The 25,402-nt window shown below is 44.0% G+C and overlaps 1 protein-coding gene across 1 annotated transcript in view; it reads left to right on the top strand.

The window, feature by feature from the left end:
• The window catches only part of PREX1 (phosphatidylinositol-3,4,5-trisphosphate dependent Rac exchange factor 1), a 232,398-nt gene that overhangs the window by 84,456 nt on the left and 122,540 nt on the right, over nucleotides 1-25,402 (top strand). Inside the window, exons 2-4 of the mRNA XM_028735152.2 lie at nucleotides 11,247-11,318; nucleotides 16,468-16,590; nucleotides 22,796-22,900. Coding sequence (XP_028590985.2) covers nucleotides 11,247-11,318; nucleotides 16,468-16,590; nucleotides 22,796-22,900 — 300 coding nt within the window. The remainder of the gene's footprint in view (nucleotides 1-11,246; nucleotides 11,319-16,467; nucleotides 16,591-22,795; nucleotides 22,901-25,402) is intronic.

Below are 25,402 nucleotides of genomic sequence, written 5' to 3'. Positions count from 1 at the left end.
CTTAAGAGGCCGGGGGCCAGCGCTGTCCGGAGACACTTCCGGGTCATGTGGCCAGCGTGACAAGCTGCATCTGGTGAGCCAGTGCAGCACACGGAACGCCGTTTACCTTCCCGCTAGTAAGCGGTCCCTATTTATCTACTTGCACCCAGGGGTGCTTTCGAACTGCTAGGTTGGCAGGCGCTGGGACCGAGCAACGGGAGCGCACCCCGCCGCGGGGATTCGAACTGCCGACCTTTTGATCGGCAAGCCCTAGGCACTGAGGCTTTTACCCACAGCGCCACCCGCGTCCCCGAACTGTGGAAAAGCAACATACAAATAAAATTATGTATTTCTGTCTGTCTGGTTGTGTTGAAAATCCCTGAGTGTTAGTTTTTGTGCACCAAGGCTGTACCGGGTGGTGAATGTTTCTTTCTAGTGTTTATATATATACAACAAGAAAAGCTCCTTTCCCAACGCAAGGAAATATATATATATTACCAGTGAATGAAGAGGTTCATATAATAGCTTCTTTTGCACAGTAGCCTGGATTTTGATTGCTTTCCCATTTACACTTAATGGGTCGATCTTTTAGCTTTCAGACACTCATACATAAACTGATTGCTGTTGTCTGCCAGTTTTCTGAGGTGGAAGAATCCACAGCAGGGCGATCTCAGTATGCATTTGGACTGCAGCCAAATGAACCATATTAAGGATACATTATCTAATAGAGAGAGGGGGAAAGGAATGTATCAGGTTCTAGATTTTCTCCCTTCAACCAGATAGAGGATGCTCCATAATCCCAGCATTGAGAAAATAAATCTTTGTGTCCACATTAAGAAAGTTCCCTGCTGCTTTGTGGCATATCTTTGGGAGAATAAATGGCTAAGGAGTAAACCCTACACAGATCTGGAGTGGAATCCCTAAGATGGTTGGATGGTGCCTTGTACACCGCCTACCAGCCACTCTCGCCTCCAAGCTCCATAAAAAGGATGGCACCATTGAGAATACCCTTTGGCCAGCTTGGTTAGAATCAGATGCTGTTATTTGGAGCAAGGCTGGCTTTAGTGCATTTGAGGTTCATAAAAAAGGGTTCTAGCTATCCTTTCCCTAACATGCAAATTTTTTCGTATGAGGGGAATTTACAGGAGTTGAAAGACTTCTCAGCTAAAGGAGGTCTGCCTTGCCTCCATTCTGAAGATGTGCTACCCAGACATTGAGTTACCCACTCCAGTGGTCCAGATCACATAGCACAGTGAATGAATTACTGTGAATGCCCCTTTATGGACTTTTTGTTTCCTTCCTACTAGTGCACAGAGGCAACAATCCATGATGCCCTGCCTTAATGCTACAGCTGTACCGAGGATTATGGTGGGTTTTTTTGTTCCAACAAACCACAGTCACTAATTCAAGAACAAACGAAACCACCCTATGCGAAGCATTGATGCCGAAGCCCCACTGAAATGTATGGGATGTGCATTAGAGCAGGTCCCGTTCATTTCAGCAGAGCTTGCCCAAGAGAACTAAACTTGTGGGATTGTGTCAACATTTTGCTGAACATAAGATGGTGGGCAAGCCCCTATCTGAATGTTGACCAATAAATCTTGGTGGAATATAATGGTTTCCACATAATATTGTGTGTGTGTGTGTGTGTGTGTGTGTCCGTCTGTCCGTCCGTCCTCTACTTCTGCCATCAAATTCTTAGTAATCGAGCATTTCATTTCCTTTTCAGAGGGTGGATCAGCTCTTTATAAAGATAAGCCACTATAGCTGTTCTTTGAAAGTAATATGATGCACAGGAAGCAAGGGTTCTCATTCTGTTTCCTGTCATAAATTACCTAGCCTTTTGCAACCTGGGGCCCTCCAGATGTTGTTGGACTCCAACTCCCATAAGCCCCAGCCGGCATAGCCAGTAGTGAAGGGTGATGGGAGTTGTAGTCTAACAATATCTGGAGGGTACCAAGTTGCAAGAAGCTGGGTAATTGAGTCCACGCTGAACATACTTACAATCCTGAACATAATTTACTTGGCAGCAAGCCTGTTTTTTTCCACAGGAACCTTGCAGATAGATTGGTTTATATAGAAATGATTTTGTCTAAAACAGTAGAACAAGGGTGCCTGCCTAACGTTTATGTAGTTGTAAAATATATACTATATATTTTATATATATTACAATATACTATATTGTAAAATATATACTAATAGTAATATCATACCAACACAGGACACTAAAAAAACAAATCAGGGCAGATATTGCTAGACTGCAGTTATGAAAGTGAAGTAATTTTGGACTAGTCTAGTGCCTTAACACTTCTCCCTTGAAGTGCACTGGAGATCACCCCCACCCCAAGCACTGACTTCCTCAGATGCAAATCTGTGCTGCATTGCTAATTAATTTCTTGTATCCATGAACGTCTTCTTCCTCTGAGACCTGGGAGGATGTCCATTAACCCTTTCCCAGTTGAAACAGCGGCAGAATGAGACTTAGAACAAACAGGGGCTTTAGCCATACCTCAATCCTATTTTAGTGTATAAAAATATCATATGCCATTGCTTTGGGTGGGAGTTGGACAGAAATTTGCAGTTAACAGCAAACAGGGGTGCTTGGCTGCAAATACTACTCCATACCTGATGAAAATGCTCCCAATACCTTGGTTTGGTTCACCTCAATTTCAAAAGTACATTTGGTATGCATGATTCACAGATACATGGCTGCTCCCTGCAGCAAGTTAGCTGATTGTAGGTTATGTCCAGGTCAGTGGACCATTTAAGTGCTCCCCTCCCCACTCCCCCTCATGCTCTGTGTTGACCTTGATGACAGGACCTAGACAACAAAAGATGACTTTGCTGAAGACCTGAAAAGCAATGCACTTAGCATTGACCGTGAATAAACAAAGTCAGGGTTGCTTCAGATTAATCTTTCCTAATTAACTCTGTTAAGAGCAATGTTGCATTCTCTGATGATGATGTACAAAGAACTGTAGGCCCCAGTTCACTGCCCCAGCTGTGGGCAGTGATGAAAGACAACGGTTTCGTTTTTGTAAGTTGCTTTAGGTCCCTGTTTGTGAAAAAAGCTAATAAGAATAAGAATACAGTAAGAATAAATATATAGTGGAGGAATGGCATGAGTCCTTCCTGTCCACAACATAGACTCCAGTATGAGCTTTGTCCTTCCTCTATGTGATAGCCTGATCACACTGAGGTATACAAATTATTATTGTTGTTGTTGTTGTTTAGTCGTGTCTGACTCTTCGTGACCCCATGGACCAGAGCACGCCAGGCACTCCTGTCTTCCACTGCCTCCCGCATTTTGGTCAAACTCATGATTATTCTTATTCTTATTCTTATTATTTCAGGAAGTTTTTAATGTTTGGTGTATTATTATGTTTTTATATTTTGCTGGAAGCTGCCTAGAGTGGCTGGAGAAACCCAACCAGATGGGCAGAGCATAACAACAACAACAACAACAACAACAACAACAACAACAACAACAACAACAACTTGGGGCTAGGGAAAGTCATATATACAAATAGTGGACTCAAGTGCATCCAAATGGCCAAATGGAGACTGCGCATGCTCGGTGACCACAGAATGTTTGTTGGGGAAGGGGATGGAAAATTGAGAGGTTGGGGGACTGGGATGTTTGGAAAGAAGGCATGGCAGCCAGCGACAACTGAACAAGACCATTCCACATTGCAATATTTTGTTGCAGGTCCTTCTTATGTCCACCTATTAGGAAGTCCCTATGCTTAGCATATCCTGCCTGGATGATGGGACGTGGCAGCTGGATTCAGAAGGGCTTAGCTATCTACTGAATACTTTCAGTCGCTGTTGAGACCACCCAATGGAAAGGAGGGGTAGATGCTGTTTGGATCCTCTGGGGTTCTTCCCTCTGTGCTAGTCAGAGAACTGCCAGTTTCGCTGCCATGTGCGGCTTTCATTGTGATGTAACTGATGTTATGAAAGGGAGTGATGGCCCAATAGCTGGCAAACGCTGAAGAAGATTGACGTTTGAAAACAGCAGGAACCATCTGTGTCTGGCAGTCTCCTTAGTCTGTAAATTCACAGTTTTTATTTTATTTTAAACCCATTGTTTGATCTTGGCTGCTTTAGATTTCTTCTGTGGAGAGTAAAACAGGGTTGGTGGTATGGGTGGAAGCCTGCCATCAGTTATGTGCTGGCAAATCCCTCTGGCTTCATTGCCGCTTGCGCATTAGAGTTTCTAGGCGCAGGATTCTAGCCTTTCAGGAGAGGAGAGAAGGACCAGAATGGGGGGAGCGGGAGTCCTTTGTAGTTCCTGTGTGAATTGGCACCCCGCCGGAAAAGTTTCAAAGCAAAGTCTCAAAGCTTGTTGATGAGCACAAAACACTGTTGTGGTGCTATGCTGTCTGTTTATTGTATGGTGATGAAAGCACAGTTAATATGTAGAGAGGAAAGCAGGTTTAATACGTAAATAATATGCTACTCTACCAAGCTAATCCTATGCAAAGGGGATTGCAAGCTTTTTTAGATATGTGTGTGTGTGGTTGCAGGTTGGGGGAGCTCACCTTATTCGAACCTGCTAATACATTGCAATATGTGCAAATTTGAAATTATATTGTAGCTCAGCTACTTAAAGCAAGAAGGAAGCTTTGTCCTGGAGGATTAAATCAAAGATTTTCTGTAAGCAGGCTAAATTTCAGTTCTAATGCAATACACAGGGGAGTGGAGTAGTATTTCTCAAGTGTTTTGAATTTGCTTCAACTTACATACTTTTTTTAGTTCTGTGTATGTTCCATCATCTATTTTCTTGGTAGATGAGTGTGTATGGATATGGCTTTTCTTTGGGCCAATGCCTTGAGCAGAATGGGGGCCCCTTTCAGTGATCCCAGTGATGAGGAGATAGTGATAGTGTTCATTCTAAAATAAGTCTTTTCAGACTCTTGCACAATGGCACAAGCTCTGCGTATTGGAATCTTACCACCCCAAATTTCATTTGACATATGAATTCATTAAGTAGCTTAGGTTCAGCACAAGCACACACCCAATGTGGAAATGATCAGATTGACCTACCTTATAAGAGTATTGTATTTATTTTTAATGATTTATTTTTTGATTAAAGTATTCAAGTTAAGAAGCAGTTCCAAGATGGAGCCACAGGCCCTAAAATGAACTCTGCCACTGGAGTTGGTGTAGTTAGTTCCTTCCCATTATCTGCAACAGAAGGGAACGTGGGAAGGAAAAAAAAGTGGAAGGATGGAAATGGAAAATGAAAAGCTGCTCTCCTCCTGCCCTGAGCACAGCGAGCCAGCTGTGCTTAGGCAGTGGAGATAGCTCTGCCATCGAATTCCCCCTCTCCACCACCATTGATAGGGTTGCTTTGGAAATCAAGGGCAGGTAAATACCTTCATCTTAGCACAGCTAAAAAGCTTTTGAACAACTTCAAAATCATAATGACTGCTATGATGCTTGTGAAAAGCCTTAAATGCTTACGAAATTTTAGATTCCTACTAAGTATTCTTGGTTTTTTTGCTATGGTACTTAAATTGACAACACTTTGCCAAGCATTGGAAAAGCTCTTTCAGTGTTTGCTTTCATTTCCCAATCAGTTATTTCTTATTTTCTCTCTGCCCTGCCCCAAAAGGCCATTACTCAAGATTTGCAGTAGTATTTTTCTTGTGCACTGTTACATATTTGACTATGTACGGTATTTTAAAAGCGCATTGCTGTGTCTCATACTGATTCCAGTACTTTCTCTCATTTCTCTCACTTTCACTCTAGTGTGCGATATTTGCTTTTTCTTTTGAGAAGCACTGTTTTATTTTATTTATTTTGGCAAGATCCTGCATTTACCGTATTTTTCGCCCCATAGGACACACTTTCCCCCCTCCAAAAATGAAGGGGAAATGTGTGTGCGTCCTATGGGGCAAATGCAGGCTTTCGCTGAAGCCTGGAGAGCGAGAGGGGTCGGTGCGCAACGACCCCTCTCGCTCTCCAGGCTTCAGGAAGCTATCCGCAAGCCTGGGGAGACCGGCGCGACTTCCCGCCCGTCTCCCCAGGCTTGCGGATAGCAGCCTGCATCCCGAAGCCTGGGGCATGCTGAACAGCGCACCCCAGGCTTCGGGCAGATATCTGCAAGCCTGGGGAGACCGGCGGGAAGTCACGCCGGTCTCCCCAGGCTTGTGGATAGCAGCCTGTTCTGGGGGCTGGGGTCCGGGGAAGCTCAGGCTTCCCCGCCCCAGCCCCGTGCCTGCCCTTAGTCCCTGGATTTTTTGAAGACTCGTCTGAGACTTCTCAGGCATTTACACCTTGTGTAAACATGCATGACATGGGAGAGAGTTAGCTCTGTCTGTGTCAGTTGGGAGACTCCCTGTACTTCGGAGCAAGTTGTAATGCACGAGTAAATATTATATTATTACAGGAGTCAGTCAGGTTTTTAAGAAAAACAAGCCTCCTTGTTTGCCTTGCAACTGGGGCATACACACAAAAGTGGAGGGGTAGCCAATGTGGTCATGCCCTTCTGTATGCTGGCCGAGGCTGATGGGATTTCTCCAGATTGAGTGAGTCTTATGTATACTTTCATAGTTAACATAAGAGGAAGACCTACTGTCTTAAGTTTAGAATCAGCCACTCACACCACCACTTTTATTAAGTAAGACTTGACTCCAGGCTTCAAGACATGTCTCACCTAAGACAGAGAACTGAGATGCATTAGCCATAGTACAGTGGTACCTTGGTTTGCAAACAGTCTAGTTTGCATACGTTTTGGATTTCAAGCATGTCAAACCCGGAAGTGCGTGTCCTGGTTTGCAAACCTTTTTTGGATAACAACCCATTTATTTATTTTTTTGATTACGAACAAATTTTTTTGGAGGCCCCATTGGTGAAAACATGCCTTGGGTTACAACCTGTTTTGGTTTACAAATGGAGCTCTGGAACAGATTATGGTTGTAAACTAAGGTACCGCTGTACAGTGGTACCTCAGGTTACATACACTTCAGGTTACATATGCTTCACGTTACGGACTCCGCTAACCCAGAAATATTACCTCGGGTTAAGAACTTTGCTTCAGGATGAGAACAGAAATCATGCAGCGGCGGTGCAGCGGCAGCAGGAGGCTCCATTAGCTAAAGTGGTGCTTCAGGCTAAGAACAGTTTCAGGTTAAGAACGGACCTCCGAGTGGAAAATTTAAGGTTATATTGTCTTAAGCTAAATTACAGAACGAAAATTGAGAAAGATGGAAAGGATTTGCCGAAATAGCTAATTGAACTAGAAAGGGAGGTGTGAGGAGGTCGATGAAACAAGTAAATGAAAGGTAAAGACACGGAATATTGGATGTGTTTTTAAATGTTTTTTTTTTTCTGGTTGTTTTGCTGTATTGTTTTTTGTTTTTTCTTTAGTTTTTTGATGTATTGTAAGGTATTGTTTTATTTTGTTTAATTTTTTATTGTTTCTTTTTTCCTTTTTCTGTAATTTTCAAACCTCTAATAAATATCATTTAAAAAAAAAAAAGAATGGACCTTCGAAACGAATTAAGTACTTAACCCGAGGTACCACTGTACTGTAATGCATTCCCCGCAGTGGATGCGATAGTGTAGGAAGAAGGCAGTGGAACACACAAATATCCATATCACAATGATTCGCAGGACCTGAATTTATATATATATCTATCTGACATCTCTCCCACCTTGCAATTCAGATGGATCCCCAAGGGGCTTTCATTAGAAGCACATCAAAGGCCATTGCATGGAGCTGTCCCCTGCCAATGAGTGCTGGTTGTGGTTGCCAGAGCAAAGGCGAGTTTGTCTAGGAACAGGGGTAAGAAACAATGGTTTGGTGCTTCTGCATAGGGACAGCTTCAGAGGAGAAATGCTTACATAACTTGGCACCAGCCACCTGAATCCCGCCCCCACCCCCTGTATTTTAAAACAATTCAAATGTAATGTGTGTGTGTAAAGCTTTTGATTTTCATGCTACTCTTCATCATGTCAAATGTAAAGGTAGCAAAATGTCAAGGGTATATATAGAAAGGACAACGGGATGCAAGAGGGAATAGACCCACAGGCCAGGTAGTGTGAGCTCTTTGCAATCCGTAAACAAGTTCTCACATCAAAACGCAAAAGGCTTAAATTTGATTTACTTGCTGCAAATAAAATCGCTTTTGCAATTGTTGGTTGCACCAAAGAACAACTGCACCCAAAACCTTTCCCACGTGGGAGTAAATAATCTCTTTTGCCCATACACAATTCCTCTAGGGCCTGGTACAAGTTCTTTGTGTAGGAGTCAATTATACAAAGCAGTTAGTGATGACAGACAGAAAAACCTGACACTCCTCCTGTTATGCCTGGATTATTTTAATTGATCCTAGCGGATTTTCTCCTTGATGGGTTTATCTGATTTCATTTTCACTTGCTATCTCTTATCTCCCTTCCCTACAGAGAGAAGAGGAGAGATGTAACATTTCATCTTCTTGGTTTTAGTCCCATAATCACTACATGCTATTTAGGGTTTAATCTTGACATTGCAAACCAGCTTCTCGAATGTCACAGCTGGTCCAATGCCTTTGGCTATTGTTTGTTTGTTCATTATTAACTATCCAGAGCCTAGAAATCTGAAGGGAGACCTAAGCATGACCCGCCTTTTACTGTGTAACAGAAAACAAGAATAGAAGAAACCAATAACCAACACTAGATTTTAAGTAAAAATATCAAAAACTAATTCTCACTGAAATAGTCTGTCACTTAATGTTCTGTCAGCTGGCAGTATTATTAATTTAGTAATGTAGTAGTTTCTGAGTATTCAAGGGGGGGGTTCACTGAGTATGAAAAAGCGTGTAAGTTGGTGTGAAAGGAAAATTAAGGGTAGGGGGAGAGAGGGAATTGACACAGTCCCTTAAAAACTTGTAATAAGCATCTTTTGTGGAGAAATAGGTTAACAACCACCACCACCACCACCACCACCACCCTTTTTTGCTTCTAGAAGGGGTGTATCTCAGTGGTGGGACGCGGGTGGCGCTGTGGGTTAAACCACAGAGCCTAGGACTAGCCGATCAGAAGGTCGGTGGTTCAAATCCCGGCGACGGGGTGAGCGCCCGTTGCTCGGTCCCTGCTCCTGCCAACCTAGCAGTTCGAAAGTACGCCAAAGTGCAAGTAGATAAATAGGTACCGCTCCGGCGGGAAGGTAAACGGTGTTTCCATGTGCTGCTCTGGTTCGCCAGAAGCGGCTTAGTCTTGCTGGCCACATGACCCGGAAGCTGTACGCCGGCTCCCTTGGCCAATAAAGCGAGATGAGCGCTGCAACCCCAGAGTCGGCCACGACTGGACCTAACGGTCAGGGGTCCCTTTACCTTTTTATCTCAGTGGTAGAAGGACCAAAGTTTAATCTCGGGCATCTCCAGGTACGGGTGGGAGAGAACTCATTCTGAAAATCTGGAGAGCTGCTTCCAATCAGTGTACTGAGTTAGATAGACCAACGGTCTGACTCAGCATAACACAGCACCTGGTATTCTTATGTATACACTGATATTTCAGGAGGAAGGTCATGAAAAAGGGTTCTTTTTCTGCTCCAAACAATGCCATCCCCACTTCTCTATGGGGAAAGAAGTTAAGAGCCTGACTCAGACAGCCATCAGGGAGGAAATCTGCTGGGATCAATTAGAACAGTCCAGGTGTGGAAGGAAGGATCGAGGAGAGGCAGGTTTTTGTTGTTGTCATCGTTATAATTTTCTATAATTGACGCCCACAAAAAGAACTTGACCCAGGCCTCGGAGGAACTATGAACAAGCAAAGGAGAGCCCCCGTAATGTGGATGAATGACAAGGGAAGACCGTTTCCTTCATGCTCCTCCGCTTGTGAGTTCACAGGAGCATCTGGTTGGCTGCTGCTTTTGAAAAACAGGATGCAGGACTGGATGGGACCGCGGTCTAACCCAGCACTTATTGCAGTCATATGTTCAGAGTGTGTGGATGAACTCGTATTAAACAAAGGCACCATTGAAAGTGAAGTGTTTGCGGAGGAGAGACTACAATCAAGTGGCTGTTTATGGGTCACGGGTGTCACCTCTCTAACATCAGGGTAAAACCGGGCAACTGCTTCTTAGCTTCAGTGTGCCTCTATTTCAGGGATGTGCCTCCTCTTTCCCACTCTTGCTCTGTTGAGCCCTTTCGCCCTTCTTCCTTGACACACATCTCTTTACATGATGAGAGCCAGGCCTCTCGCTTGCCTAATCAAGTCAGAGCAGTTCCATGTCTAGAGGAAGAAATGGGAAACCTTGGAAAGAATAAACAAACAATTGTGTCTTTTGGTGTGCTGGTACTAGGTATCTAAGTGAAAAGAGACACGGGCGCTGCTTCTTGCCAGTCGGAACCCAAACAGCTTTAAAGAAAAGCATCCCATTAGTGAAGCTATGCATTGTTGTTGTTGTTGTTTAGTCGTTTAGTCGTGTCTGACTCTTCGTGACCCCAAGGACCAGAGCATGCCAGGCACTCCTGTCTTTCACTGCCTCCCGCAGTTTGGTCAAACTCATGCTGGTAGCTTCGAGAACACTGTCCAACCATCTCGTCCTCTGTCATCCCCTTCTCCTTGTGTCCTCCATCTTTCCCAACACCAGGGTCTTTTCCAGGGAGTCTTCTCTTCTCATGAGGTGGCCAAAGTATTGGAGCCTCAGCTTCACGATCTGTCCTTCCAGTGAGCACTCAGGGCTGATTTCCTATTTTGATAGTTTGGAGCATGCAAAATGATCTGTCCTGTGTGTCAAGAAGCCTCATATTTGTATTTTGATGGTTGGATGTTATTAAAAAACCCAAAAGATAGAAGCCATATCTGTCCATGGTTGCTGGTGCTCATTATGACAGGTACCACAGGAATCGGGGAGCTCAAATAGTAAGTGGATTCAAAGCCAATGGCAGGTAAAGCTAACCAATTTGAGTTTTGTCCCCATTATCCTTCCTGCTGACTTCTACAAGGACAACGCTGAGAATATGGGGGAGGAATTGACCACCATATCTACCCCCTGGATTGGGTGTAAGCAGGCCTTTTTTTAAAGTCAGTACTCGCTGGAACTCAGTTCTGGCACTTTTCAGGTGGGCACCATTGCCATTCTAAGAGAACAAGGGTGAGTTCATGGTGAGTTCTGGCACCCCCTTTTCTAGAAAAATAGCACTGGGTATAAGCAGGCAGGCAGGCAGGTTGGTGCAGGCTGGCTGAGGGCAGACTGAGATTGGTGGGACAGTATCCCATTCACCAGTATCTATCTGACACTAACCCACTTTTTCCCTTTTTGTTCCCCATAGGCATTTCTCCACCGAATTAGACAGAGTGCTGTGGACAAAGCTGAAAAATACATAACAGAGGACAACATCAAGGTAAGTCTCTCAGAGTACCAATCTCTTTGTGAATTATTTAGAGCATGGCAACTGGTCAGTGAGTTGTTAGCCACTGCTGATGAAGGACTTCCATGTTATGTTAAATGCACAGGCATTTTTCAGCTTTGAAAGATGCAGGTAGAAAGAAACAGGTAATTTTTTTCCTAGGATGGAGATGCAACAGTGGGGAAATCTTTAGCTTATTTTCTGCCTGTTACATAGTTGTTGAAAACTGGCTGGATGATGATGATGATAATGTGTAGCAACCCTAGGCAAACATTTGCTCCCAGGGACCAATGGGAAGGTCTAACTGGATGTACCTATAGTTGTCAATATTAAATTGGTAGGCAAAGTGTTGGGGTTTCTACTGATGGATGAGCCATTTCTGGATAAATTGATAAAATTATTGGCTTGATCTCAGCCAATTCAAATTGATGTTGATGCTATCAAGGATGCAACAGGATCCAGTTATCCTACCACTATGAGACTCCAACCCTCACCCCCACCTCCTAGTCTGGCATTAAGAAATCACAATAAGGCAACTTGGAAGGGAGGTCTCTCAGCCCTCCATTTCTTGGTATGCAGCTCCACATGCCTGGGAAATACAGTCAATGAGCAGGTAGAATGGCTTTTGAAGGAATGCTAATGTGCAGGGGCTCGTGGAGAAGAGTTGAATTCATTTCTGCTTGGATTAAAAACCTGAGCTGGAGAAGAATTTCAGAGGTCATAACACTCACTCTTCTTTGACCAAAAAATTAGAAGCCTGCATTTCCAAGCTGGGAGATGTGAATCCTGACTACATATCTAGCGGTTTGTTTCCTTCTTTTGATCATCAGTCCTATTGTATGCCCCTTCTGACCATATGTTTTGAAGCATACATAAGCGCAGTCCTGCAGGTGCAGGCCAAGAGCCCATTGAGTTAAGCATGCTGTTCTCACAGTGGCCAGCCAGATCCCTGTGGGAAGCCTGCAAGTCAGACATGAATGTACCAGCACTCTTCCCACCTGCTCTTTCCAGCAACTTGCATAAGGCTTCTGATTGTGGAGGTGGAACACAGCCATCATGGCTAGCAGGTAGCCATTGTTAGCATTATTCTCCATGTATTTGTCCTCCTTTAAAGCCGCCCAAGTTGGTGGCCATCATTGCCTCCTGTCGGAGTAAGTTCTATAATGCTTTGTCTTGTTTATCTCGAATCTTCTAGCATTCAGTTTCATGGGTTCTAGTGCTACAAGAGAGGGTGGAAAACTATCCTCTTTCTCTGTGCTCTCCCCTGGAGTCCTACTCACTAGGGAGGAGAATAAAGGATCCGGGGAAACGGAGGGGAGAATTGCAGCAAAATTCAGTGTGCATAATTTAAAGGCACACACAGACTCTCTTGGGATTTCAACCTTAGATGCTGCTAGATGTTGCTGTTTTGCTCAGCAGCCAGTGAAGTTCATGCTTGCTTCCTCTCCTGGAGAGAGGAGCTGTGCATGGCATTGATGGCTCTTTCTCTAGGGTCAGATCTGGGTCGGGTGGGCAACATTTTTCTTGCAGACCTCATTCAGCTGCCTGGAGAACAAGCAAAGGTTCAGCAGGTGAAGCTTTTTTTCTGGTCTGCAGATGCAGCAGGTGATAAAATGCTAATGGATATTATTTCCATTGCTTTTATTCCAAATGATTTATCACCTCCAAAGGTGCTAAATATATCTGTCACCGCAATCACATATTACATCAGTTCATTTTCTGTTCACTACTGATTGAATGCATTTTTTGCCTGCAGCCTCTTTGTGGGTGCAGAGTGATGCTTTTGGTTTATCTCTTTGCCAAAGCACAGGGAGGATTTAAGAAGCTCTTGTAAAAATAAAGGGTCTTTTTCACTACTTGGTCATTGAAGCAAGAAGCTAACCTTTGCAATTCCATACAAGGTTATCAAGGCCCTCTCCCCACTCCTTTGGCCAGTGCTTCAATTGCAAAAGGTTTTGCAAAGAGGGGCAGCTCTACTGTTAGGCACCCTCCTCAGGTGACACCTGCTGGGAGGTTCTTAGATACCTCTGTACTCCTAGCTAGCCTGTTGACCTCAAGTGAAGTGAAGAAGATGCTGTCCCTTTGCCAGTGTTGAAATAATAATCAGCTACCAGTCCAGTTGACTTCTGTATGTAGAATGGGACAGTGTTGTTGTCTTGACTTTTGTCTCAGGCGGCAAAATGTCTTGTGCTGGCCCTTTTGGCAAATGCAACTTCTCTTCTCCCAGTTGCCCTTTTCTATATCTTTTCTTCCAGGTCTGTAATATCTTCTTTGAAGTGAATCAAAGTACACTGTACTCCTTAAGTATCCCCGCATCATAGACTCATCAAATGGATTTATGAAACTTGCTTTTTACTTTCAATCCCCTTTCTTCATCCTATCTAACACTACATTTGGCTCCATCCCCCTTGCTCTTTGGCCGATGAAAAAAATTGCTATTTCTTTTTTCATTGCTGACATTTTCAGTGAGCTCTGCTTTGTGACCACAAGATTTGCTTCCCCAGTTTTCATAACCAATTTTAAAACTGTCAAAGTCAGAATTCTTTGTTCCAGTTCTTCGTTAATGACTGTGTACATATTTACTATTGAATCTGCCATTCTGTATCTAGTTTATCCTTTTGAAACATCAAGTTTAGATAGCTTTACAAGGAGACTATACTTTCCCTCTCCATTTATTTATTATGGGTGAGATTCAAGTCAGTTGTTGCATACACAGAATGAGGTCCACTCAGGCAGCAGGACTGTCCACCTCTCTCCTCCCCTTGTGCCCCCTAAATTTGCTCTGGAGGGTTTGGGGAACAACCAGGACAGTTTATTTCTTTATTTCATAAAATTTCTATAGTGCTTGATGGAACCCTCGCCCCTCAAAGTGGTTTACAAAAAGCAGTGTAGGGGGTGACCAGGGAGAGTAAAGTGGGAAGTCCTGCATGAGGACTTTCATGAGTACGTACCTGCACTTGGCACTACATTGAATTCCACCCTACATTTTTAGTTCACTGCACATAGATCCCCATTTTGTTGTCAGAAGAGTCCTCTAAGCTAGCTTTAAGGCTGTAAGATGGCTTTTGGGTCAAGATCACACAGTGAACTTCACAACTGAGCAGAGATTTGAAAGTGCATCTCTCTGCTCCTCGTTCAGTTTCTGAACCACACAAGTTCTCACATTCTTGGGGGATAAGTCCATCAGTGAGTGTTACCCATGATCACTAAATGGAACCTCAGTGTTCAAAGGCAGTGTATATCTTAATAGCAGAAATAGTGTGGGACTGTTACTCTTGTGCCCTGCTTGTGACCTACATATGACTGTTCACTCTTTGACACAGGATGTTTTATTAGGTAATAATTGGCCAGTAGGACTTTTTTTGCGTCCTAATGCTCTTTGGAGATTGTTAGCCGCTTTGAGACTCCTTCGGGTAGTGATAAAGCGGGATATCAAATCCAAACTCTTCTTCTTCTTATGATTAACACGGACAGAACTGAGAGTGCTGAATGGGTTTGATGATGGAGGAACATCTCAACGTGTTGGATCTTTTCCTGCTCCCAGAGGGTCTATAAATGTGGTCGCTTGCCAGACAGAACATAGCCTTTTGAAATAGGCAACCAAACACTTTATTCTGTCTTCTGCCTTGGTTATTTCATAATCTGAAACTGAAACAAGCGAACAAAATGCTTAGTGCAGATCTCTGCTGCCCAGCAGTTACAATACTAATGACATAAAGGATGACAAATTAGATTTCCCTAGGGCAATCAGAACAGGTTTTAACTCCTCATTAAAACCACCCTGGTAAACACAAAGCCATCTCTGGCTTTGAGACAGCTGGCTGGATTGAGGATCACCTTCAGCAGGAAGCAAGCAGCTGAGGATAAGACAGAAGGCAGTGCGTGCCAGACAGATAATTAAGGCCCATCAGAACCCATTAACATAGCTGACCTCTGCTCTGTGGCCCAGTACATGCTGAGAAGGGGATTGCAGATATTACAAACAGTAGCATTAGAGAGGACAGTTGCTCAAATCATGGCATCCTGCTAAACCATGCTTAAGGAAGCTGAATTGACAAAAGGTTGTTTGCGATCAGGTGGCAAACCCAGATTCAGATCATGGGATGAAATGGATTTGCAAACCGTGGTTTATTGCTAACTTTAGTTTGTTGGGATGTCTGCATTGAGAGGCAACCATGATTTCACCTCCAGAGCCACTGTAGCATGAAGAAGGGGGTGCATTTTTGAATTTATGAATGCTGTGAGGATAAATAACAAAAGCAGAAAAAATGCTCCAAGCCATGGTTTGCCAGCTTTACATGTGGAAACTCAAAACCATGGTTTGTTTTACCAAGAAGTCTAGCTCATAGCTCTGCTTGCCTTTTAAGTTTGAAAATTGATGTCTCGTTGCCTCCCATGTCTTAGTGGCTTTTTGTGGGGGGTCGGGATCAGGTCAGGAGGTCTAGATAAACTCCAGAATAGTGGACAGGAGGAGGAGAGTGGTATAGTTCTGTCTGGCAAGCTGCAATACTTGCTCAGAATGAAATGTTTGTCATAGTAGTGTGACATTGAATTACATCCTGTGCATTTGTTTAAAAGATTTGTGTGTTACCGGTACTTTTTCAGGGAAGATAAACAGCAACTTAGAAACAACAAAACACGCAAACAACCATAATAAAGCATAAGAGAACAGATGAAGTATCAGGCTATGCTTTGCAAGGGCACCTGACAAAGGGCTTCTGAGTATGATCTCAGCTGCTGGGCAGGTGAATATGGGGACAAGTGATTTTTCAAGTACCCTGAGTCCAGACAGTTAAGAGTTTTAAGGTCTGTGACTCCGCTCAGATGCCACACTGAACAATGAACCATAGCTATCACAAACCATGGTTTTTAGACCCGCTGCAAACTATGGTTTCTGTTTGTGGTTTGCTGAGCAATCACAATCCATAATTTGTCAATTCAGCATTTGTGCTAACTCATAGTTAAATAGGTACAGTTTAGTGTGATGCCTCAACTGGGCTTGTATATCATCATCATCACCACCACCATCATCAAATAGTAAGGATAATAAAGATAGTTTGGGATGGATGGATCAGAATAATATTTTAAGACCCTATCATGTCTTTCATTAGCTATTATTAATGGATACTTCTTTATGTTGCAGATTTTATTTTCCAACATAGAAGATATACTTGATGTTCACAAGGACTTCCTGACGGCTCTGGAATATTGTTTGCATCCAGAACCTCAGTCTCAGCATGAACTGGGAGAAGTTTTCTTAAAATTTGTGAGTATGAGCTAAAATGCTTATTTGCAAATGTATCATTTTGATAAGGTACTTTCTCATGTCTTCTTCTTTCTCCCACACACCCACACCACACTCACAGGGGTTCAAAGCAAATGACCAAAAAGGGAAAACTCTAGTTTCTTTTAAAATTGGATCTCTCTGGCCTTAGAGGATTTAGTCTACTTTTCCCCCAGACTGTCTTTCATCCCAGAGATGCTTCTTAACCCCAGAGCACTTTGGGATAAATTCAAACAAATCTGTTGGTAAAATCACACATTAAGAAGCAGCCCTGCCGGACAGAAACATAAATAAATTGGCAAGCATATTTCCCATTGTTCAAGACATTCTGCAGGATGCTCTTTCTGAGCAATTATAAAGCACAATCCAGTTGATAAGATTGAGATTGCATTAAATATTGCATGCCCTTGATGGCCATTTATAATGCAACAGATGTGTAAATTGTCCAGGCCATTTTAAGGCACCAGGTTTGTGTGGTCATATGCTCACATGCAGCGGCGTAGCGTGGGTTGTCAGCACCCGGGGCAAGGCAAGTAATTTGCGCCCCCTAACCCGTGGATTGCGCCCCCTAACCTGTGGATTTGCGCCCCCTAACCCGTGGATTTACCCTAACCCCAGATGTTGCGCCCGGTGCGGACGGCCCCCCCTGCACCCCCCACGCTACGCCACTGCTCACATGTGATCCTGTAATTCCTTCAGTTTGTTTGGAAATATGGCAACATGTGAAGTGGCCCTAAATCAATGGGGGAGAATTTCCCGAATAAGAAAAATTCTGTTTTTAGATGGCTACGGTTAGTGACCATGATACACTTGGTAAGTGCAGGTTCAGATTTCCAAGGGTTGCACCTGCAATTATGTAACTGATAATTTCCTCATCCAGCGAAGGAACCTCAATGTCATCCAGAGAGGAAATTAAACACTTCAGGCACCGGGTAATTTGAAAGCATAGCTTTCATACTTGTGGCTCTTATGCATGAAGGGCAGCTGGGAAAGTCTTGATGAAAACCCTCTGGCGTGTATATAATTATTGAATACATTGAGCTGAGTTTTGCCAGGAGATGTCATGGTCTAAATTTAACCTCCAACAATGCTGCCAAAGTCACAGAGCTGCAATCACAATCGACAAATCGACATTGGGTCCTGTCGCCCCAGTGTCACCTCTTCTCAAATGGAAAGAGTTCAGTGATGCTGAAGGATGATATTTAAAAAACCAGTTTCCCGGTGCCCTACTCATAAGTATACCCAGAAGATGTGCATGGAGTGTCTGGAGTTCTGGGACTTGACTGTGCTGAGACTGGGACTTAGCAGGTTCAGCCCCACCTAACATGGCCAATGATCAGGGATTAAGCTGTAGTCTTAACAGCGTCTGCAGGTTGTGTATTGCCCACCCCTGGTCTAAAGAGTTATTTGGGGTTAACATAAGACAAGTCCCATTGGTTCAGACCAAAGCTTTCTAGACATGCTTCTTCTTCTTGTTCTCATAGTCATAAGAAGAGCTAGACGTTGCCCTTGAGGATGGGTCCTTAGCTAGGCTGAGATTGAACCTGCATTTGATAATGCTCATAAGGAGAGTCCTACTGGATCAGACCACTGGCCCATCTAGTCTAGCATCCTGTTTTCACAGTAGCCACCCAGATGCCTGGGGGAAACCTGGAAGCAGGACACAAGAGACCCTTCCCTCCTGTGGTTTCCAGACACTAGTATCCAGAATTATACTACCTCCAACTGATGGGAGGGCATTCCACAGAGCGGGTGCCGCTACCAAGAATGTCCCTGATCCCCCTCTCCACCTATAGTTGAATATTATTCAGCAATATTTTAGGCTGCAGAAGGTTGGCGGTTCGAATCCCCGCAACGGAGTGAGCTCCCATTGCTCAGTCCCTGCTCCTGCCAACCAAGGAGATCGAAAGCAAAGTCAAAGTGCAAGTAGACAAATAGGTACCGCTCCGGCGGGAAGGTAAACGGCATTTCCGTGCGCTGCTCTGGTTCGCCAGAAGCGGCTTAGTCATTCTGGCCACATGACCCGGAAGCTGTACGCCATCCCCCTCGGCCAATAAAGTGAGATGAGCGCCACAACCCCAGAGTCGGCCACGACTGGACCTAATGGTCAGGGGTCCCTTTACCTTTATGCCTAGGTAAGCGTAGCTGGCATTGCAGTCTTACTCATCAGTAAAGCTGCTGACATACACTTCTTAATAAACTGCCAATTCTGTAAATAGCTTTGGTCAAGGTAGCTCCCCCCCTTTTTTTTTACTATTCTCAGAAATGAAACCTTCAGCCTCTAAACATACAAAAGCAGCCCTCTTGCCGCTGAACTGTTGTCTCTCCCTATACTTCATGAAGTGGTATTTTAAGAACAAAAACTGTCCTGTTCTGTTGCGTCACCCCCCCGCCCCAAAGCCATACAGTTTCCTGCATCTGGTCACCAGGATCCTTTGCCTTTATACTGCTCAAATTTGCCTGAAACTGAATAAGCAGCTGCAATTCCAGGTGTGTAGTGTAGCAAAGGATAAGACCCGAGAGCCTGCCGCTCTCCAGCTTCTTTCCTTAATCTTTTTGTGGCTGATACTTTTATTTCCCCTGGTGGTTGTGATTGGATGGAGAAACAATGTTAAATAATGATAAATGAAGAGGCAAAAACAAATGTGTAATTAGATTATACTAAACAGAATCTTTAGGGACAACAAAAGCATCCCTTTTTAAGTGGCCTCCAGTGCTGCTTATCTGGATCCTGCCTTGTCCTTTGTAGACAGCGGATCCCTTCCATTTGGTAACAGGAAAGGAATTCACGGTTCATGGAATGTATGATCTTCTAATGAAATTGATTGGCAGTCGTTTCGGGACAGACAAAAGAAAGTACTACGTCAGGCAGCCACGTAGTCTACTTTCAGAATTTGCTGCCTCAAGGCGCAATGATGTCTGCTGCCTTTAAAGGGGATTTGATAAATTCATGAAAGATCAGTTTGTCCGTGGCGAAATGAAACGTCCAGATTCAGAGACGGCATACTTCTGATGGGGACTGACTGCAGCGGAAGTTGACTCCTAATTTTATGGGTTCCTGGGTGCCATCTGGCTGCCTTGAAATACCATGTTGCGCTAGTCCAGGGATGGGAAAGCTGTGTGGACCTTTGCATGTTGGATTCCAACTCCCATCGGCCCCAGCCAGCATGACTAATGATGATGGGAGCTGTCGGACCACATGTAGAGGGCCGCAAATTACCCATCCCTGGATTAACTGCTCAGGACTTCAATACCTCAAGGGCTGCCTCTCCCCATATAAACTCTCCCCAGGAAGGCTCACCTGGCGCCTTCATTATATATCTTTAGGCACCAGGCGGAAATGTTCCTCTTCAACCAGGCCTTTGGCTGTTGGTCTTTTAAATGTGCTTGTGGGAGGGGCAGTATTGTTTTGTTGCTTCTGCTTTAGCTATTTGCGCTTCTATCTTTTATTTTCATTGGGGGACGGGGTGGGCTGGTGTGGAGGACTCCCTGGTCCTGAATGGGGCAACTGTGCCCCTGAAGGACCAGGTGCGCAGCCTGGGAGTCATTTTGGACTCACAGCTGTCCATGGAGGCACAGGTCAATTCTGTGTCCAGGGCGGCTGTCTACCAGCTCCATCTGGTACACAGGCTGAGACCCTACTTGCCCGCAGACTGTCTTGCCAGAGTGGTGCCTGCTCTAGTTATCTCCCGCTTGGACTACTGCAATGCACTCTACATGGGGCTACCTTTGAAGGTGACCTGGAAACTGTAATTAATCCAGAATGCAGCAGCTAGACTGGTGACTGGGAGTGGCTGCTGGGACCACATAACACCGGTCCTGAGAGATCTGCATTGACTTCCAGTACGTTTCCAAGCACAATTCAAAGTGTTGGTGCTGACCTTTAAAGCCCTAAATGGCCTCGGTGCTGTATACCTGAAGGAGCGTCTCCACCCCCATCATTCAGCCTGGACACTGAGATCCAGTGCTGAGGGCCTTCTGGCGGTTCCCTCATTGCGAGAAGTGAGGTTACAGGGAACCAGACGGAGGGCCCTCTTGGTAGTGGCGCCCACCCTGTGGAACGCCCTCCCTTCATATGTGAAGGAAATAAGCAGCTATCTTATCTTTAAAAGACATCTGAAGGCAGCCCTGTTTAAGGAAGTTTTTAATATTTAATGCTGTATTGTTTTTAACACTTGATTGGGAGCCACCCAGAATGGCTGGGGAGGCGGTATACATAATGAATTATTATTATTATTATTATTATTATTATTATTATTATTATTATTAGAACTGCCCTGAGATCTTTGGATGAAGGGTGGTTTACTACTACTACTACTACTACTACTACTATAACTGAACTCAGGATCAGTGTTGAGACACCAGCATTCTTTGGCAACTGCTAAAGCTCCAGTATGCTAGCAGGGCCCATTGTTGACCCAAGCACTGTTCTCTCCCTCAAGCCATTTTAATTCTGGGGCACTGTGGGTAATTGAAATAGAAACCTGACCCAGCCACTGTTAGGGGCACTATTGCTTTCTACCTCCAGGTAAGGCCCATTGATGGAAGAGGGATACAACTCCAAGCAAGTAGTATATAGTACTAAAGTGGTATAGAGCTATACTCAGTAGCGTTTGAAGAATGTGCACACTTAGGTCCTAGGATGTGTACGGCTTGAAGTCACATGAAATTACCACCTTGCAGGTCTGGGTCTGCATAGTGCCTGGAATGGTGGCTGCCTGGGAACCATGTGTACGCTGCTGCCTTGGGCTCCATGATGGAAGAAAGGCGCAATATAAATGCAATAAAATAAAACATACAAATAAAAGTCAAATGCCAGGTGACAAGGAACTAGGTGGATATTCAGTACCTGGGACGACCTCTTGATTTTTCTACTGAAAGTCTCCTAGCATGATTGCTAGCTATCTTGCTCATCTCAGTCAGCCATGGAAGGGTTTGTTATTCCATGTCTGATTGATTCTGGCATGGAGACGGTTTTACTGCTTGTCTGAAAAACTCTCTGTGCCAATCTGCAGATGACTGTGTTTTGTAACGGGCTTAGCATGTCTGATCTTCATTCAGCAGGGGTGGGGTAGCCAACTTGAACTGTGACACAGAAAGTACATCATGTAACAGTGATGGCAGTCGCTTTTTGATGTTAGTATGTAGAGAGAATTTATTTCAGCTGGAAAATTGGAGTGTGTGCTTGTAAGCTGTTTATATCTCAGACATGTGTGTGTGTGTGTGTGTGTGTGTGTGTGTGTGTGAGAGAGAGAGAGAGAGAGAGAGAGAGAGAGAGAGAGAGAGAGAATGAACCCAGAAGGCAGCTTCATTTTTTCTTCATTTGTTCCTACCTACAAAGAGGCAAGCCGTATTTTATACTGAGTTGTGGCATGTCTCTTTGGCGCTGGAAACTGCAACATCAAAAACAAAAAGGCTGTGTCTGCAGCTGATAATGTAGTCCCCCCCGCCCCATGTACACATAACATCTTTGAATCTTGGCTGTATGATGCACTAAGATGCACTTACGTTTCTCTGGATCTCTCACAGAGTTTGCATATATTTATGAGGGTCTGACTTTGTGTGTATGTGTGTGTTGTGGCTGCATAAAAAGAATTTGTTTCCCACCCCTTACACATGCTTTTTCTTTCTTTTTCATTTACATCCTGTGTTTGTCCTTTGTCCATTTCCATACATCATGCTGAACCTTTGTTTAGTGTAATGTGAATCAGCTTAGACTCATGCATCCTTTCTTCCCATGCAGCTGGTTGGAGGTGTTTGGAAGCGTTTGCTTCTGTTTTTATTTAGCCATAGTTTGTTGTATCATTCATGCCAACAAACTGTTTCTAACATTAACTATGGTTTGGATGAAACAAGCCAACTTGGAACAATGTGCAAAATGGGTTTATTGTAACACATGGCCCTAATATTGCAGTGTCTTAAAACATACCTATATTCACTGAGAAGTTTTTCACTGAAATGTGTAATATTTAAGAAGTCAACCCAGAAACCTTGCTGCAGGACAACATAAACTTCAAAACGCAATAGATGACACATCCAACTATTTGCTCATATCTCATAATTTCCAGTGTATGTCATCTGTACACATTTAAAAGGAAATTTGATTTGTACTAATTTGAAGTAAAATGCAAAAGGTAAATGGGATGCCTTTCATTTACGTGTTTTTTTTTTCTTCCTCACCTTGCAGAAAGACAAGTTCTTTGTATACGAGGAATATTGCAGCAACCATGAAAAAGCACTCAGGCTCTTGATGGAACTGAACAAGATCCCACCCGTGAGAGCATTCCTATTGGTAAGCACTGGTGGTACCCAAACGGCACATGATGCTCAGTTATAGAAAGTTTTAAAATGCTGTATGCTTACTGATAAGAACCTGTGCTTTTCACGCAGAAGGTCTCAGGTTTAATCCCCGGCATATCCAGGTAGGGCAGAGACAGACCTCTGCCTGAAACCTTGGAGAGCTGCTGCCAATCAGTGTAGTCAGTACGGAGCTAGATGGATGGTGCTGTGGTTTAAACCACTGAGCCTCTTGCGCTTGCCGATCAGAAGGTTGGCAGTTCGAATCCCTGTGATGGGTTGAGCTCCCATTGCTCTGTCCTAGCTCCTGCCAACCTAGCAGTTCAAAAGCAAACCAGTGCAAGTAGATAAATAGGTACCGCTGTGGCGGGAAGGTAAATGGCATTTCTGTGCACTCTAGTTTCCGTCACAGTGCGCCAGAAGCTGTTTAGTCATGCTGGCCACATGACCCGGAAAGCTGTCTGTGGACAAACACTGGCTCCCTCGGCCTGAAGTGAGATGAGCGACCTCATAGTTGCTATTGACTGGACTCAACCGTCCAAGGGTCCTTTACCTTTACTTTTTTATCTAGATGGATCAGTGATCTGTCTGTATAAAGCAGTTCCTATGCCCTACACAAAAAACACACAAAGCAAAGTATAGTCATAAATACTACAGTCTGTAGCAGAAGACCACCAGCAGAGAAGGGGCTTCTTCATTCTTTCCCCTTTTAGTGGTTTTCCTCCTTAAAATCATTCCCAATCTTCTCTCAAGCCAAGAGGAAAACATACATTGGTTGAAACTTGTTCAAGAGCTATGATCTAAAATGGGTTGCAAATGCACTGCCCTCCAGACGCTGTTGTGCTACAGCTCCCATGATCCCTTACCAATGGTGGCTGAGGATGATGGGAATGGTGGACCACAGCATCTGAAGGACATTAGGTTAGCTCCTGTTGGTCCAAAGACATATTGATATAGCAGCTTTGTTGAAGGTAAGCATGTTTGAGTCTTGCCAGGTCTGGGCATCCTTTCTATGCTACTTAAGAGTTAGAAGATAAATAATGAAAACAAACTAACTGATTCAGTTGTCTTTAAACTGTTTGGGGGCTTAGTAATTTATTACTAAGTTTGGTGTGCACCTTTTGTGGTATCCTCTTCTGTTTGTTTCACAGGCTGATCCCTTCTCTCCACCCTCTTTTCAGTTCCTATTTCTGAAAAGCCTTACTTCCCATTTCTGATTAATTTGATCTGCCAAAACGTGTCACTTCTTCTGGCCCTTGTGTGCGGTCTGTGATTGTATTGTGCATGGATGGAGAATTCCTTGCCGTAAATTGCTATGACATTATTGTTGGGAATCTTAGGTGAGATAACCACATAGCTGAAGTTGGCCCCAGTTCCAGTCACCACACAGAGACAGCTTAAGGTCCAAAATAGTTTACTGCTGCAGAAGATCAGGCTTCAGTAATACAGATATGGATGTTGATACATACAGCTTGCAGGCTTTGCAGATACAGATATATACAAGTAGGGAGTATTTCTGTTGCTCCAGCAGATTCAAGCCTTAACACATACTCCGACTCATGGACAGACTCACCAACTGACTAATGTGCTGGCATGCCTTAATCACTTATATAGATGGCACTGGGCCGTTGTCATAGTAACTGGCTTAGCTGACCTTGCACCTGCTGGCTATATCTCATACATGGGGTGATTTGTGCCCATGAAAGAAATTAACCCCTTTCCCCATGTCTAATTCCCCCAACAGTTATCTCCAGATTGCTGGAATATCTAGACCAGAGGTCAGCAACCTTATCCAGTTGTGGGCCGGTCCATCATCCCTCAGACCATGTGGTGGGCTGGACTATATTTTGAAAAAAAATAATGAACGAATTCCTATGCCCCACAAATAACCCAGAGATGCATTTTAAATAAAAGCAGACATTCTACTCATGTAAAAGCACACTGATTCCTGGACCATCCGCGGGCCGGATTTAGAAGGCGATTGGGCCTGATCCGGCCCCCGGGCCTTAGGTTGCCTACCCCTGATCTAGATAGTTAGCATACCTAAGAAGAAGGTAGTAGATTGATGCTAATGTGCCTCAGAGAACCTTCCTTGGAAGCTATCACGTAGCTAGAGAAGTTCATCTTGTTCCATTTGCAAACATAAGCATCTCTGTTCAATTTTTGAGAGAGAGAGAGAGAGAGAGAGAGAGAGAGAGAGAAAGAGAGAAACTTTGAGTGCAGACATTATTCTAGAATGTTCTCTGCATCAACTAATTGGACTGGCGGAAAACAAAACTCTTCAGCAACGTCACCTCATCTTTTGACTAGGCAGGAAGGTTTGTAGACAGTGGTGCTGTTTTGTTTCTGCAAAAAATGAGATTTTGTAAGACATTTGTATGTAGGGAATATGTGGAAGGCTGGTATTTCCTTATGTTAACCTCCCCCCATTTTTCACCCTGCCCCCTTCCCCAATCCTGCCCAGCATAATAATGTCCCCATCTAATGAGGTCAAATG

This window comes from Podarcis muralis, chromosome 5, assembly GCF_964188315.1.
Source record: "Podarcis muralis chromosome 5, rPodMur119.hap1.1, whole genome shotgun sequence".
NCBI lineage: Eukaryota > Metazoa > Chordata > Lepidosauria > Squamata > Lacertidae > Podarcis > Podarcis muralis.
This window is presented reverse-complemented; position numbering and strand designations above follow the sequence as displayed.